Below are 11,989 nucleotides of genomic sequence, written 5' to 3'. Positions count from 1 at the left end.
TTTAACCACTACACAAAACTAGCTCTCAAGAAAGACCAGGGGGTAGATTAAATATTAAAGTTTCATCATTCTGGGCAGATGCCTTTAAAATCCAAGTGAAAACAGTAACACAATATGTTTAGATTGCAAAAACCTTTGACTATTTCATTTAACAGAAAATGTTCCAGGTTATACTTCTAGTTAGGGTATATTATTTTAAAAAAAAATCATACTCAAGGTCAGTAAATGTTATTATTAATGTAGCCGTTTTCATTTATCCATTTTCAAAATGACAATTACAAATTAAAATCTTTGAAATCTGTATTATCCCATCTCCATGTACTTTATGCAGATGCAGTGTATTGTAGTTACTTCCAGCCATTATTAAATCCAGGGAATTTTAACAATTTCCCAATATTTGATTAGTTTCTGCAGGAATTGAAATTGAACGTTATCAATTTTTTAAAAGTATCATAACACAGCAACTGCAGTTATTATAAAAATATGTTCATGCTGTATTTGAACTCTTAAGAGTGTTTTGTTTAATTCTAAGGACTAACAATCAAATGACAACATCACAACCACATGGGAAGAGAAGCTTTCTAATCAATTCCATCCTGTTCACACAAAGATTCCTACAGTGAGTACAGATTATCTCTCCATTTATATCAGAAGACCATGGAATTCACACACAGCTTCCCAGTGCTATTCTCAAAGTATCTGTGAGCTTGAATATTTAGAAATGAAGATAGCATCTGGGAGAGAATATCTAATGCTGAAGAAATTTGTATAACTGAGTTCCAAGTTAATATAAAACATTTTTTATGCCAAATTACATTTGGACCTGTCAAAAGCAATTCATAAATCCATACTTTACATAATTTTATTTCACTAGAAATTGTGATTTTATACATAGTATAAAGGGCATCATGATAGCACACACATACTTTACCATACTGTTAAAAACCATTTACATAACTATTAAGTACCCTATTATTAAAGCAATATTCAGATACCTTTTTAAAAACTACATATAGATGAATGTTTATCATATGCACGGTGCAAAGATGTGCCCATAATATTTTAGTCACTTTAGAAGAAAACACGGCAACTTAAAACTAGCTTAAAATTATATGGTCCATGTGTCATCAAGTCAGATGTTATGAATCTCCAATGAAGACCTAAAACAGTGTTAAACACCAGATAAATGGGAGAGATCTTTTATCATTACATTCTGAAAATTTCCCATTGTGTGAAATGGAAACAATTAGTATTTTCAATTTGTCAATCATGAATGGCACTGAACGCTTTGTTACTATATGAAATGGAATTTTGCCCCCAAGTTGGAAGATAAGTAAGATGGGAGAATGAGAGAAGAATAGGATTCTTCAATGCTTATAGGCGGCTTAGACTTGGTATCACATTTCTACACAATTTTAGTCATATATATAAATTGTGGAGAAGAGTGATATTACATATATAAACACAACAAGCCATGTTTATAGTGTACAAAATGACCATGGAAACGAACCTTGAATTATGTAAACAAATCAGCACACAATTTCTTCATTTTCCCTTTATAGCATGATGCAGAAGGGGGGTTGAATATCAAGTCTCTTAAGAACCACAGCGTCACCAACACAAATAAAACTTTAGGCTGTATTCACGGAAAGTCTGTGATGCCTTTATTCCCTCCCTTTCTTTTCTCTCAGAGTTCATGAGTGTTTTGAGTTCAATAAATAGTACAAAAATAATCCTTTATTTAAAAATCTCCAGATGCATTGTCCTAGAGCCTATACAATAATCTGTAAAAGCAATGAACTTTTTTTTAAAAAAAGGAGCCCACGCAAATGAAAACCTTATGGCAATGGCTATTTTTAGATCTAGCACCTTCTTTGTCTCTGGCTCCAATTTCTGTTCTTCCCGTTAAGGAAAGCAAAATCTTCTTCGCCTTCATCTGAGCTAACTCTTTTCTTGGCTCAGATTAACAGAGTTCAAAACGCTCATCTTATTGCGTAAACCTTTCTTCTTGTGCTTGGAGATCGAACATTCCTACTATTCCATTTTACTGAGTGTTATGGCAGGTTCATTCATCATCTTAACTTCTCCACTCCTGGGCCAGCTTTATGTTTTAGAAGGAGAACGTTTGCGTCTGAAATGAGTCTCGTAATAAGTCACCAAAACCAATGCCTGGCACCAAGGATGGACATGACTTGGGCTCCTGCTGCCTGTGTCATGAGATGCAATTCTTCCCCCGAGTTCAAAGTCATTAGCATTCTGCATCTACCGTGTGTACCGTCACTGCAGCCTGTAAGTGGTGACTATGATGGGGGGCAGGATGGTGCAACCTGTAGTGGTGGAACTTGTGACTCAAAAGGGCAGCAGTCTGAGGGGGGGTTTCCAGGTCTAAATCTTCGTCATGATTTCCCACATCTACGCCAGCTGATAATGGGTCATTATTGCAGGGAGGGTTTTCGCTGTCTTCCTGAGGACTCATAGTACTGTAGCCTGAAAAACAAAGACACATGAACCAAGAGGGATGAGTTTGAACAATAATGTTCATAATACTTAGAAACGATCATTCATGTTCATAATTTAACACACTGCAGGAAGGAAAAATCATCACCTCACAATGCTGACTGTTGCAGGAATGTTATATTTAAACAGGAATGTTATATTTAAACAGAATTTGATTTCCTTTCCTTTGTATTATTTTTTTTTTTTAGGTTTCTGATTTTGTACAAAAAAAATCTCAGGGCATTATGAAAAGAATGTTGTTGCATATTTATTATTTAATTCAGGCAGAATAAAAATCTAATAAATAAATAAACTAGATATATATTCAGTAAACCTTAAATATGTTGAAAACAATACATAAAACATACCAAATAGTTGTCTACACCATTTAATATTTTGTGATTTTTATTAGATAAATAAAGGCTTCAAATAATTTCCTTTTTGATTATACAAATTATCTATCATCATTTATTGCAACAAGATGTAGGTAATATTTGAGCAACCTCCTCAAACTTCTCAATGTCAATTTGCTGGACTAACACACAGTGAACAGAATTGGTCCACCATTTTAGATGTGCTATTTGTAAACTTTTTCTCTTCCACGCATGGAAGGTTACTGAATTCCTCCAGTGGAAATTTGCCTAAAGATATGAGCTCCATTCATGAACTCCACCTGAGGAGTTTCTGTTCTGTGTGTTGTTTCTTGTTTCTGCTAAGGCTGGGTCAGAACAGTTTCCTCCCAGACACGGAGGGGAGCTGAATTCCTTTGGCAGACAACACTTTCAGCCAGCCCCAGAGACGAGAAAGAACTGAAATACAAGCATAGAGCACAAATGCAGGAATGGAATGTGGTGTACCTCGGGTGTTTTGGGGGGCACCTGGTGCAGGCCTTGCACAAATGCCTCTTACAACTAGCTTTCAGCCATTCATGGGCTGAAAATCCTGCTTGCATTTTGGCATGGAGGATTTTCAGTTCCTGAGCAGTGTTTCCCAAGGAATTCCCCTACATCACGAGGCATCCCGTGCACCTTACCTGGGAGTCCATCTGCTTAATGATGTGCAAGATTGCTTAACAACCACAATTGGGAGTCCCAGGATTGTGGTAGTTGAACGAAGCACTCATGTGAGTCCTCGCTTAACAACCATGTTGCTCAATGACCAAGATTCCAGTATCAATTATAGTTGTAAGTCAAGGAATACCTGTATTTGTTATTTAAGAGGCATTTGAGTCTATGGACATTGCATCCTCCCAATAGGTCAAAACAGTGGTGAAATCCAATTTTTTTTACTACTGGTACTGTGGCTGTGGCTTGGTGGGTGTGGCTTGGTGGGCATGGCAGGGTAAGGATATTGCAAAATCCCCATTCCCTCCCCACTCTGGGGCGAGTCAGAGGTGGTATTTGCCGGTTCTCCAAACTGCTCAAAATTTCCGCTACCGGTTCTCCAGAATGTGTGAGAACCTGCTGGATTTCACCCAGGTCAAAAAACTTAGGATTTACTTTATTCAAAACAACTCTTAAACATAAATAAATTCCTGGTTTAATACTCTATCAAGTATACTCAAACTGTTAGGGATTTTTTTGTTGAAAACTAAAGGGTATGAGAGTGTATTTATTTCCTCTACCAATGTAGATTTTTCAATAGCTTTAGTCAGATTTTTTAAAGTTTTAAATTAATGAGTTTACAAATACAATAAGTAACACAATATATCATGCATCATACCAGTAAAATGTATTTTTCCCACTATGAATTTTTTTTTACATATGTAATTAGTCTTAAAAGGCAGAAAGAATTTTAAACTCAACAGTCCTGATAAACATATTTTTAAACAATGCAACAAGAATTTTTAAGCAATGCAATACTAAAATTATTGCATATACTAAAAGTCTATACAGTAAGTTTCAGTTGTAAAAGCTATCCATAGTCAATTTAGAGTAAATAAAGCCTAGTGCTTAGTTGCTTAGTGAAATTCACTTTTAAGGGAAAATGCACAAAACTGGCTTGCCCACGATTATTATAGTTTGGACTTTTTCTTTCTTTCATGTACTAAGTTTTAATCCATCTTCAGATATGGGAGCTCAATTGGTGACTGGTCGCTCTCAGCCCAACCCTTATTGTTGCAAGAAAAAAACAGAAGCGAGAGCTTCTGAATCAAAGATAAGTTTAAAACTAAGAAATAAGCAAACAAAACATGGTGAAAGATAAGCTATCATGTAAGAAAATTCCTTTGAAGAGTATGCCACAGTAAACAAGACGTGTCATCAGGCTTAGAAGTTCATATGCTGAGGAGACCAATGACAAAGTAGCAAATGATTAGTTGGCCTGACCATCTTGGGCAGAGGTCTTCAAACTTGGCAGCTTTAAGACTTGTGGACTTCAACTCCCAGAATTCTTCAGCCAGCTATGCAGCTATGCTGGCTGGAGAATTCTGGGAGTTGAAGTTCACAAGTCTTAAAGCTGCCAAATTTGGAGACCCCTGATCTTGGGAAAGCCAGCAATGAACAAATCACCTTTTCTAAATAGAAAAAAAAAGCATGTTATCAACTTCCAGTAAGAAGAATAGAAGTGGTTTTCTATCGTGATGAACTTTCCCAAATTAAATGGAATGACCCTGATGTATGTATAATGGATGGTGAGAATAACTTTGGAAGACAGGAGCAGGAGCTGCACCCTAGACTACACAATCCTGATAACAAAACAACAACAACAACAAAAAGGGAGTCTAAAGGAGGAATGGGGATGGGGGAAATGTCTCAGAAATGGCTCTCCCTAGTTCTCTGGAAAGTAAAGATAAGCAAGGGAGGGGAAGTGCTTTCAGACTTACAAAATTCTTACTGTAGCCTTTCAGTAAAACTAATATTAATACTTATTGTTTTGGTTTCTTCTCTGGGCTACTTTGAAGGATTGATTGCCTATCAGAGCCATGGGGGAATTGGAGGAGAGGGAAAGTTGGCTGTAAGCCATAAGTAATATTATGACTCCGAACCAAAAGCAAACTATATCAATGATTAACAAATACTGTAGGAGTCATAAGGTGTATGGATCAAACTCTTCCAGCTTTTTTTCCTCCTAATCCTTGACTTCCCTTTTTCTTATTGTCCTGTAGGTATGTGCATAACTTACCCTTCTTAGAATGCAAAGTTCCAGAATGTTCTGTCTATGTCATTCTGTTTGCGCTCAAAGATAATTTACAGTATATATTATTATTTGTTTATTGAATTGTTATGCCAACCATTTCATTATTGAAAGCAACTCTGGATTGCTAAATTAATCCTGAGAACTGGACCTGACTTTCAGAAAAGCTCCAAAATCCCTGGGAATGGTCAAAGAACGAATATACCCAGTATGATGATAGCATGGCCAAACAGAGAGGGAATGGTCTATTTCCTTTTGGCCTAGTGGTTAAGGCACCAAGTTAGGCCATGAATTTAAGTCCTGTTTTAGCCATGAAAGACAGCTAGATGACTTTGGGCCAGTGACTCTCTCTCTTAGCCCAACCACACACAGGGTTGTTGTTGTTGTTGTGGGGAAAATAGGAGAAGGATGTTGTATTGGATATCTTCACTGCCTTGAGTAATTTTTAAAAATAATAAAGGTGGATACAAATAAATAGATTTATGGTCCCACTAAATATAGCTTGACAATTGGATATTACTGACACAGACCATATTTACATGATTACTTTTATTTTATTTATTTGTCATAGTTAAGAACTGCTCAATAAATATTATTGAGTTGGTACAGTAGTTTCCTATTATAGACATTTATTTCCTTTGTAAAAATATTATTGTTAATCAGTGGGATTTTCCTCTTTTCCTATACTACTCTGTAGTTTTAACATAGTTGTACAGGATGGGCTGCCTAAATCAGAGAGATGGTTGACTTGCAACAAGCAAAATCATCAGAAATAGAGAAAGCAGTGGTCCTCATCAATTTAGCATCATATTAACCACCCAAATCTGGCTTCTTTGCTGAACTTTGCACTTAGCAATCTATGAAAAAGAAGCCACATTGGAGCATATTTTACTATATATGAATCTGAATCAATATCATGAACAGAGTTTCTCTTTGATAAGAGGAATTGTTCTGCATCTGCTGAACAATTTGTTCAATATTGTAATTGAGACAGTGATGTTATAACGGAGAAAACAAAACCAAAATAAATAGTAATTTAAACTCCCCTAGGGGAATTTATTTGAGCTTCCTTTCATCTTAGCTGATGCTGTAAAGCCTTAATCTGCCTTAGTTATTGGTAACATTGACTGGAAACAGTACCATTAAAATCCAGAAAGTGAATTTCAGCCAATTGTACCTCTACTTTGTGAGGTTTTCAGATACCCCTGCAAAGAGTTCAAAAAATAAATGCCCCGAATGTGTAAAATTCAGAATGTTCTCATCATGCTGAACTGTACGATACAAATCTATGTGCTACTATGACTCTCCTATACGTAAACTTCAATTAGCCCAAAAGGTGCATTATAGCACAGAAATCTTTGAATCAAGTTACCCCAAATCTGCTAACTATCTGCTAACATAAATAATATGTACAAAATCTTGGATCCTGTCTAACTGAAATTTCAAGGCTCTTCTCAATAATTGTATTCGCAAGATAGTGGACACTGCAGCATTGATGTAATCAGCGACAGTCACATGATCATGATTCCTGACGCTCCCTGCTAGCTTCCTACAAACAAAGTCAATGGGCAAAGCTGGCAGGAAGTCGGAAGATGCTCCCATTCCCACTGCTTTTTTGCTCTCCCCTGGTCATTCTGTTTATCTGTTTAGGTAAAGAATGATCTCTGAAACAATAACCCAAAGGTTCATGGGTAGTTTATGATTGTTTTTTTACCCTTTGAAGGAGAAAGATGGTTTAGAAATGTGAAACATAAGTAAATAAATGATTCTGTGTACTTAGTAAAATTAATAGTAAATAGATTTTCAAAATAAAAATAACACTGTGACAAAATGTAAAAAATGCTAATTTAGAAGTTTACAAAATTCAATTGGACATGTGCAATTAGGTGAATTGCATAAGTGCAGCAAATTTGTAAGTATGGAAACACAGAGTCTTATATTAAATATGTGCAATTGACAACATATTGGCTGGAGAATTCTAGGGATTGAAGTCCATATATCTTCAATTTACCTAGCTTGAAAAAACTTAGTCCTGTGCATTGACATTAACAGCTATATTTACTTTTATGCAACAGAACTCTTTGTAGTTGTTGCCTCTCGATTTAATAGATTTGATTTCTCCCAAATGCTGACAATTTTTTAAAAAAAAGCATGATAGGAAAACAAATTGCATTACATATAAAGTTAATTCAACAAAATGTTTGAAAGAATTTGACACCTATTATGTTATTAAATGCGAAGTAATTATGGCAAAGCAGGAAGAAGGACTAATTCTAGTAACAGCAGTTAATGAACATTTTAACCTTTGTATAATGACTCAACCACAGCGTCCAATCCTCTGCAAATAAAAGGAAGTAAGCGAAAGAAAAATAATCACAATGCCAACGGCCCTAAGAGGCATTCAAAGAGACATTCCAATGTTAGCACAGTCCAAATCTCTGGCTATTGTTTAAACTCTCTGCTTCTCTATGTTACTGAGAGGGAAATAATGAGAAAAGGAAATTATGCAATGCATTAGGCTATTTCAGATAATAATGTTACAATCACGTGTAATGTACAGGAAAATTTGTCAAGGAAATATTATTGTCTAAGCTTCCGGTGAAAAGTGTTTGTTGGAAATAAACCAACCAACCAAAGTTTGACCTCTTGGTTATTAGGAACCAACTGCCAATATTTATGTCATTTAGTTTTTTTCATATACAGGTAGTCCTCACCTTAGAACAGTTCATTTAGTGACCGAAGTTACAATGGCACTGAAAATTGTGATTTATGACCATTTTTCATACAACCTATGGCCATCTGATCAAAATTCAGATCTTTGGCAACTGACTCATATTTATGACAGTTGCAGTGTCCCGGAGTCATGTGATCACCTGTTGCAACCTTCTGACAAGCAAAGTCAATGGGGAAGCCAGATTCACTGAACAACTGTGACACTAAATTAACAACTGTAGTGATTCACTTAACAACAGAGGTAAGAAAGGTCGCAAAATGAGGCAAAGATCACTTAACAAATATCTTGGGCTCAATTGCAGTCGTAAGTCAAGGACTACCTGTACTCTTACGGCCTAAAGCATGATATTTTTTATTCCATGTTGCCACAGAAGCATAACATAGCATTTCCATGTTTGTTTGTTTTTATTTTTAATGGTTCTACTGAACAAAATTCTGTATCCGAATAATAGATGAAAGGCATTGAAGTCTGGCTAGGGTAGAGCTGCCATTTTTCTCTTTAAAATTATAAAGCTTGTCACTGGGTACTTTCAAAAAAGATTTTCTACATTCTGCCTTTCTAATGTTGTGTTTATATTAACTAGAAATATCACAAGGTCGCAGTCCTATGAAAGATATAAGAGCCGGCAAGTTTCAGTCAGAAATCACTGCCACATACTGAGTGAACATCTAGAAACATTCAAGGACTCCAGGAAATCAAATACAAGTTCTCATTCTATCCTGGCTGTGCATTTAGTGTATCATACTGTATTTATAGTGAAAGTGATACGAAGATACAGCTGACAGCCCTGGCAAAAAAAAAATATGCCAACCTCACATTAATCCTCTTAGTGGACTCATCAACTTGATACAGGATGGAAGATTTAGCAACAACTGTCCAGTCTGATTGGTGATTGGTCAATTATGTGGTAAAACAGTCATTCCCAGCCTGCACTGTAAGTTATTTTTTTCATTTAGAAAGAAATGTCACAAAAGCCCAAATCCTACTTCCTTAATCATTTTATTTCTATGTGAACGAAAGGAGAATTGTGTTTGCAGTAATTCTGTCTGTCACAAATCTTCTTATGAATCATAACGCATACCAGTAAGCCAAGAAGGCATTCAACCTTTTAAAATTTAACCCAAGCTTGATTTAACCTAGCAACAAGAAATAAACTCTTGGTATCTATGGTCTTAAAAGTAAACACTGTTTGATTAAAAAATAATGTTGTTCTTTATCAAATAGAACAAAGTTAATGGGACAAGCATCAAAATACATTTCAAATTACCCTACTGGGAAAAGAGGGGGATCTATTTTTTGTAAAAACTTTGCTTTTTGTAAGGGTGCATATTCATATATCAGTGTTGATATATCAGTGATTAAGATGTTAAGTGGAAGAATGAAACGAAAATAGCTTCAAAGTTGGCAAGGGCCTCGCCCTGGAATGGAAAGCAATCAAGTTTGTTTTAAATGAAGAACAGCCCTGGGATTACTTTCTTAGGAAATATGTTATATTGTAAGCACAAGCAAGATGAACGGCCTCTATGATCTTACCATGATCACTTTCTGTCCCTGATCGTCCCCAATAACGGCGTCTGCGTTCAGGACTATGGGCGTGTCGCTCAATAACTGCTGCTATAAACCGAGTGTTACTGACTATGGTGAGCAGAACAAAGAAAAAGAGAGAGAGGAAACAAAGGATAACTTCACATACTCATCAAGCAGGTCACTTCAAAGACATTATAAAACAGCTTTTTATTACATTGTTGTCAAATTCCAAAACTGATCAAGCTTCTAAAGCAGTATGAAAGAACAGTAACTATTTTGATTCCCAGACAGCATTGTAAATTACTTAGAATCAATTGGGTAACAAAATGCACCTAAGGTATTTAAATACCTAAGGTATTTATATACCTTTAATATACCCTAAATATCTCTTTAAGGTATTTTAAAATGCAATATTTTTTTTTGCAAAACTGCAAGAAACATTAGTGATAGTTAAAACCTGGTAAGGAAAACACAGGAACATCTATAGCAGTGATGGTGAACCTTTTAGACACCGAGTGCCCAAACTGCGTGCGTGCACATGTCCAAACTGAAAGGTGCCCGCGCATGTGCGGACATGCTTGCATGTGCGGACATGTATGCATTCATGGACATGCATGGATGTACAGACATATGTGGACATGCGTGCATGCGCAGCAGTGATCCGAAGACCTGCTGGCCAGAGGGAGGTGGGGTATCCCAACACCGCAGGGGTGGATTCTACTTACCTTTACTACCAGTTTGCATCGCGCCCACTTGCCTCGCTCGCGCTCACACATGCTCTTCTGTGCATGCACAGAAGCTTCTGCGCATGCGCAGATCACCTATTATGATGTCTGGGTCAATGGGCGGAGCCTTCCGCTGGTTTTACTACCAGTTCTTGCGAACTGGTCCGAACTGGGGGCAACCCACCACTGCAACACCGGTAGCACGGCAAGAGGTAAGATCTTTTTCTTTCATGAGCTTCTGTTTCGTTGTTTGCAGGGAAACAGAAGCTCACGAAAGAAACGCCATTGAGATCTGACTTGGGGCGACAGTGAGCGTGCCAGCAGAGAGGGCTCTGTGTGCCACCTCTGGCACGTGTACCATAGGTTCGCCATCACGGGTCTATAGAACAACAACTGTGTGTTTGATCGCTAATTTCCCTACAGTTTTCAAACCAGTTATTTATTTTATCAAGAGGTGGGTAGGTGGATCTTAATGGAAAGGCAGCAATATACAGCCTCTCTTCAGAACTGACAGGGCCAAAACTGTAAAGCACTTTGCCCTCTTGAAATGATTACAGAGATGAATAATGTTACATGTCTATAGAAGGAAACTGCAGGGAAAAAACCCGCATGCAGCCTCTCCCCGTGTTTTCCTGCCCAGCCAGAATGGGATTGCTAAATACTCACTGATTCCTCTGTCTTCATGACTGTCCTCATCCCTTTCATCTCTCTCATTCTCCAGGTTGGACATGCGGACTGACATTTCTGCACACCGTTACAAACAGAAAAATGCAACTATTAAGAGAGAGAAGTTGCATTAGCCTGTAAGAGTGCAATGTTTTGAAAATGGCCTTGGGTTACCCCTTTTTGAAGGACAAAGTAGCAGAGGCCTGGAAACCATATAGCAATTATGGTTGAGGTTATGGCATAAAATTGTTAGCTTCCCTACCTCTCTCTTCTCTTTTAAGTCAGCTATATGTATGTACCCAGAGTCCAGGGGTGGGTTCTAACTGGCTTTACTACTGGTTCTCTTTGTGTGCGTGCTTCACGCACGATCATGTTGCGAATCTGCCCAGCTGAGGTGTGGCAATCTGCCCAGCTGAGGTGCGGTAATCCGCTCTGCCGCACCTGTCAGCTGGGCGAAAAAAGAAGAAATATAAGGTCGGAATAACGCAGGGCTGGGCGGGAGGGCCCAGCTCCCGGAGAAAGAGAACCAGTTCGGTGATGTAATAGCGTCACCGCTACCGGCTCGGCCGAACCAGGAGCAACCCACCACTCCCAGAATCACTGTAACAGTGAGATAGGCAGCATATAAATTTAATAAAGAAGTAAGTGAGTAAGTGAGTAAATAAATAAATAAAAATAGTCTCAGAATCCTTGATATTCTCTGAGT

At 37.4% G+C, this 11,989-nt stretch overlaps 1 protein-coding gene across 2 annotated transcripts in view; it reads right to left on the bottom strand.

The window, feature by feature from the left end:
* Window positions 1–228: 228 nt before the first annotated feature.
* The window catches only part of CACHD1 (cache domain containing 1), a 129,810-nt gene continuing 118,049 nt past the window's right edge, over window positions 229–11,989 (bottom strand). Inside the window, exons 25-27 of one of the 2 annotated variants that reach the window (XM_060689950.2) lie at window positions 11,284–11,361; window positions 9,899–10,000; window positions 229–2,487 (exon numbers count right to left, since the gene is read on the bottom strand). In XM_060689950.2, the coding sequence (XP_060545933.1) occupies window positions 2,249–2,487; window positions 9,899–10,000; window positions 11,284–11,361 (419 nt within the window). In that variant the 3' untranslated portion in view covers window positions 229–2,248. The remainder of the gene's footprint in view (window positions 2,488–9,898; window positions 10,001–11,283; window positions 11,362–11,989) is intronic. The other variant, XM_060689951.2, reaches the window with a different exon arrangement.

This window comes from Pantherophis guttatus, chromosome 3, assembly GCF_059756535.1.
Source record: "Pantherophis guttatus breed Tessera chromosome 3, ASM5975653v1, whole genome shotgun sequence".
Classification (NCBI taxonomy): Eukaryota; Metazoa; Chordata; class Lepidosauria; order Squamata; family Colubridae; genus Pantherophis; species Pantherophis guttatus.
The sequence above is the reverse complement of the archived record's forward strand: the minus strand, read 5'-3'. Positions and strand labels throughout refer to the sequence as shown.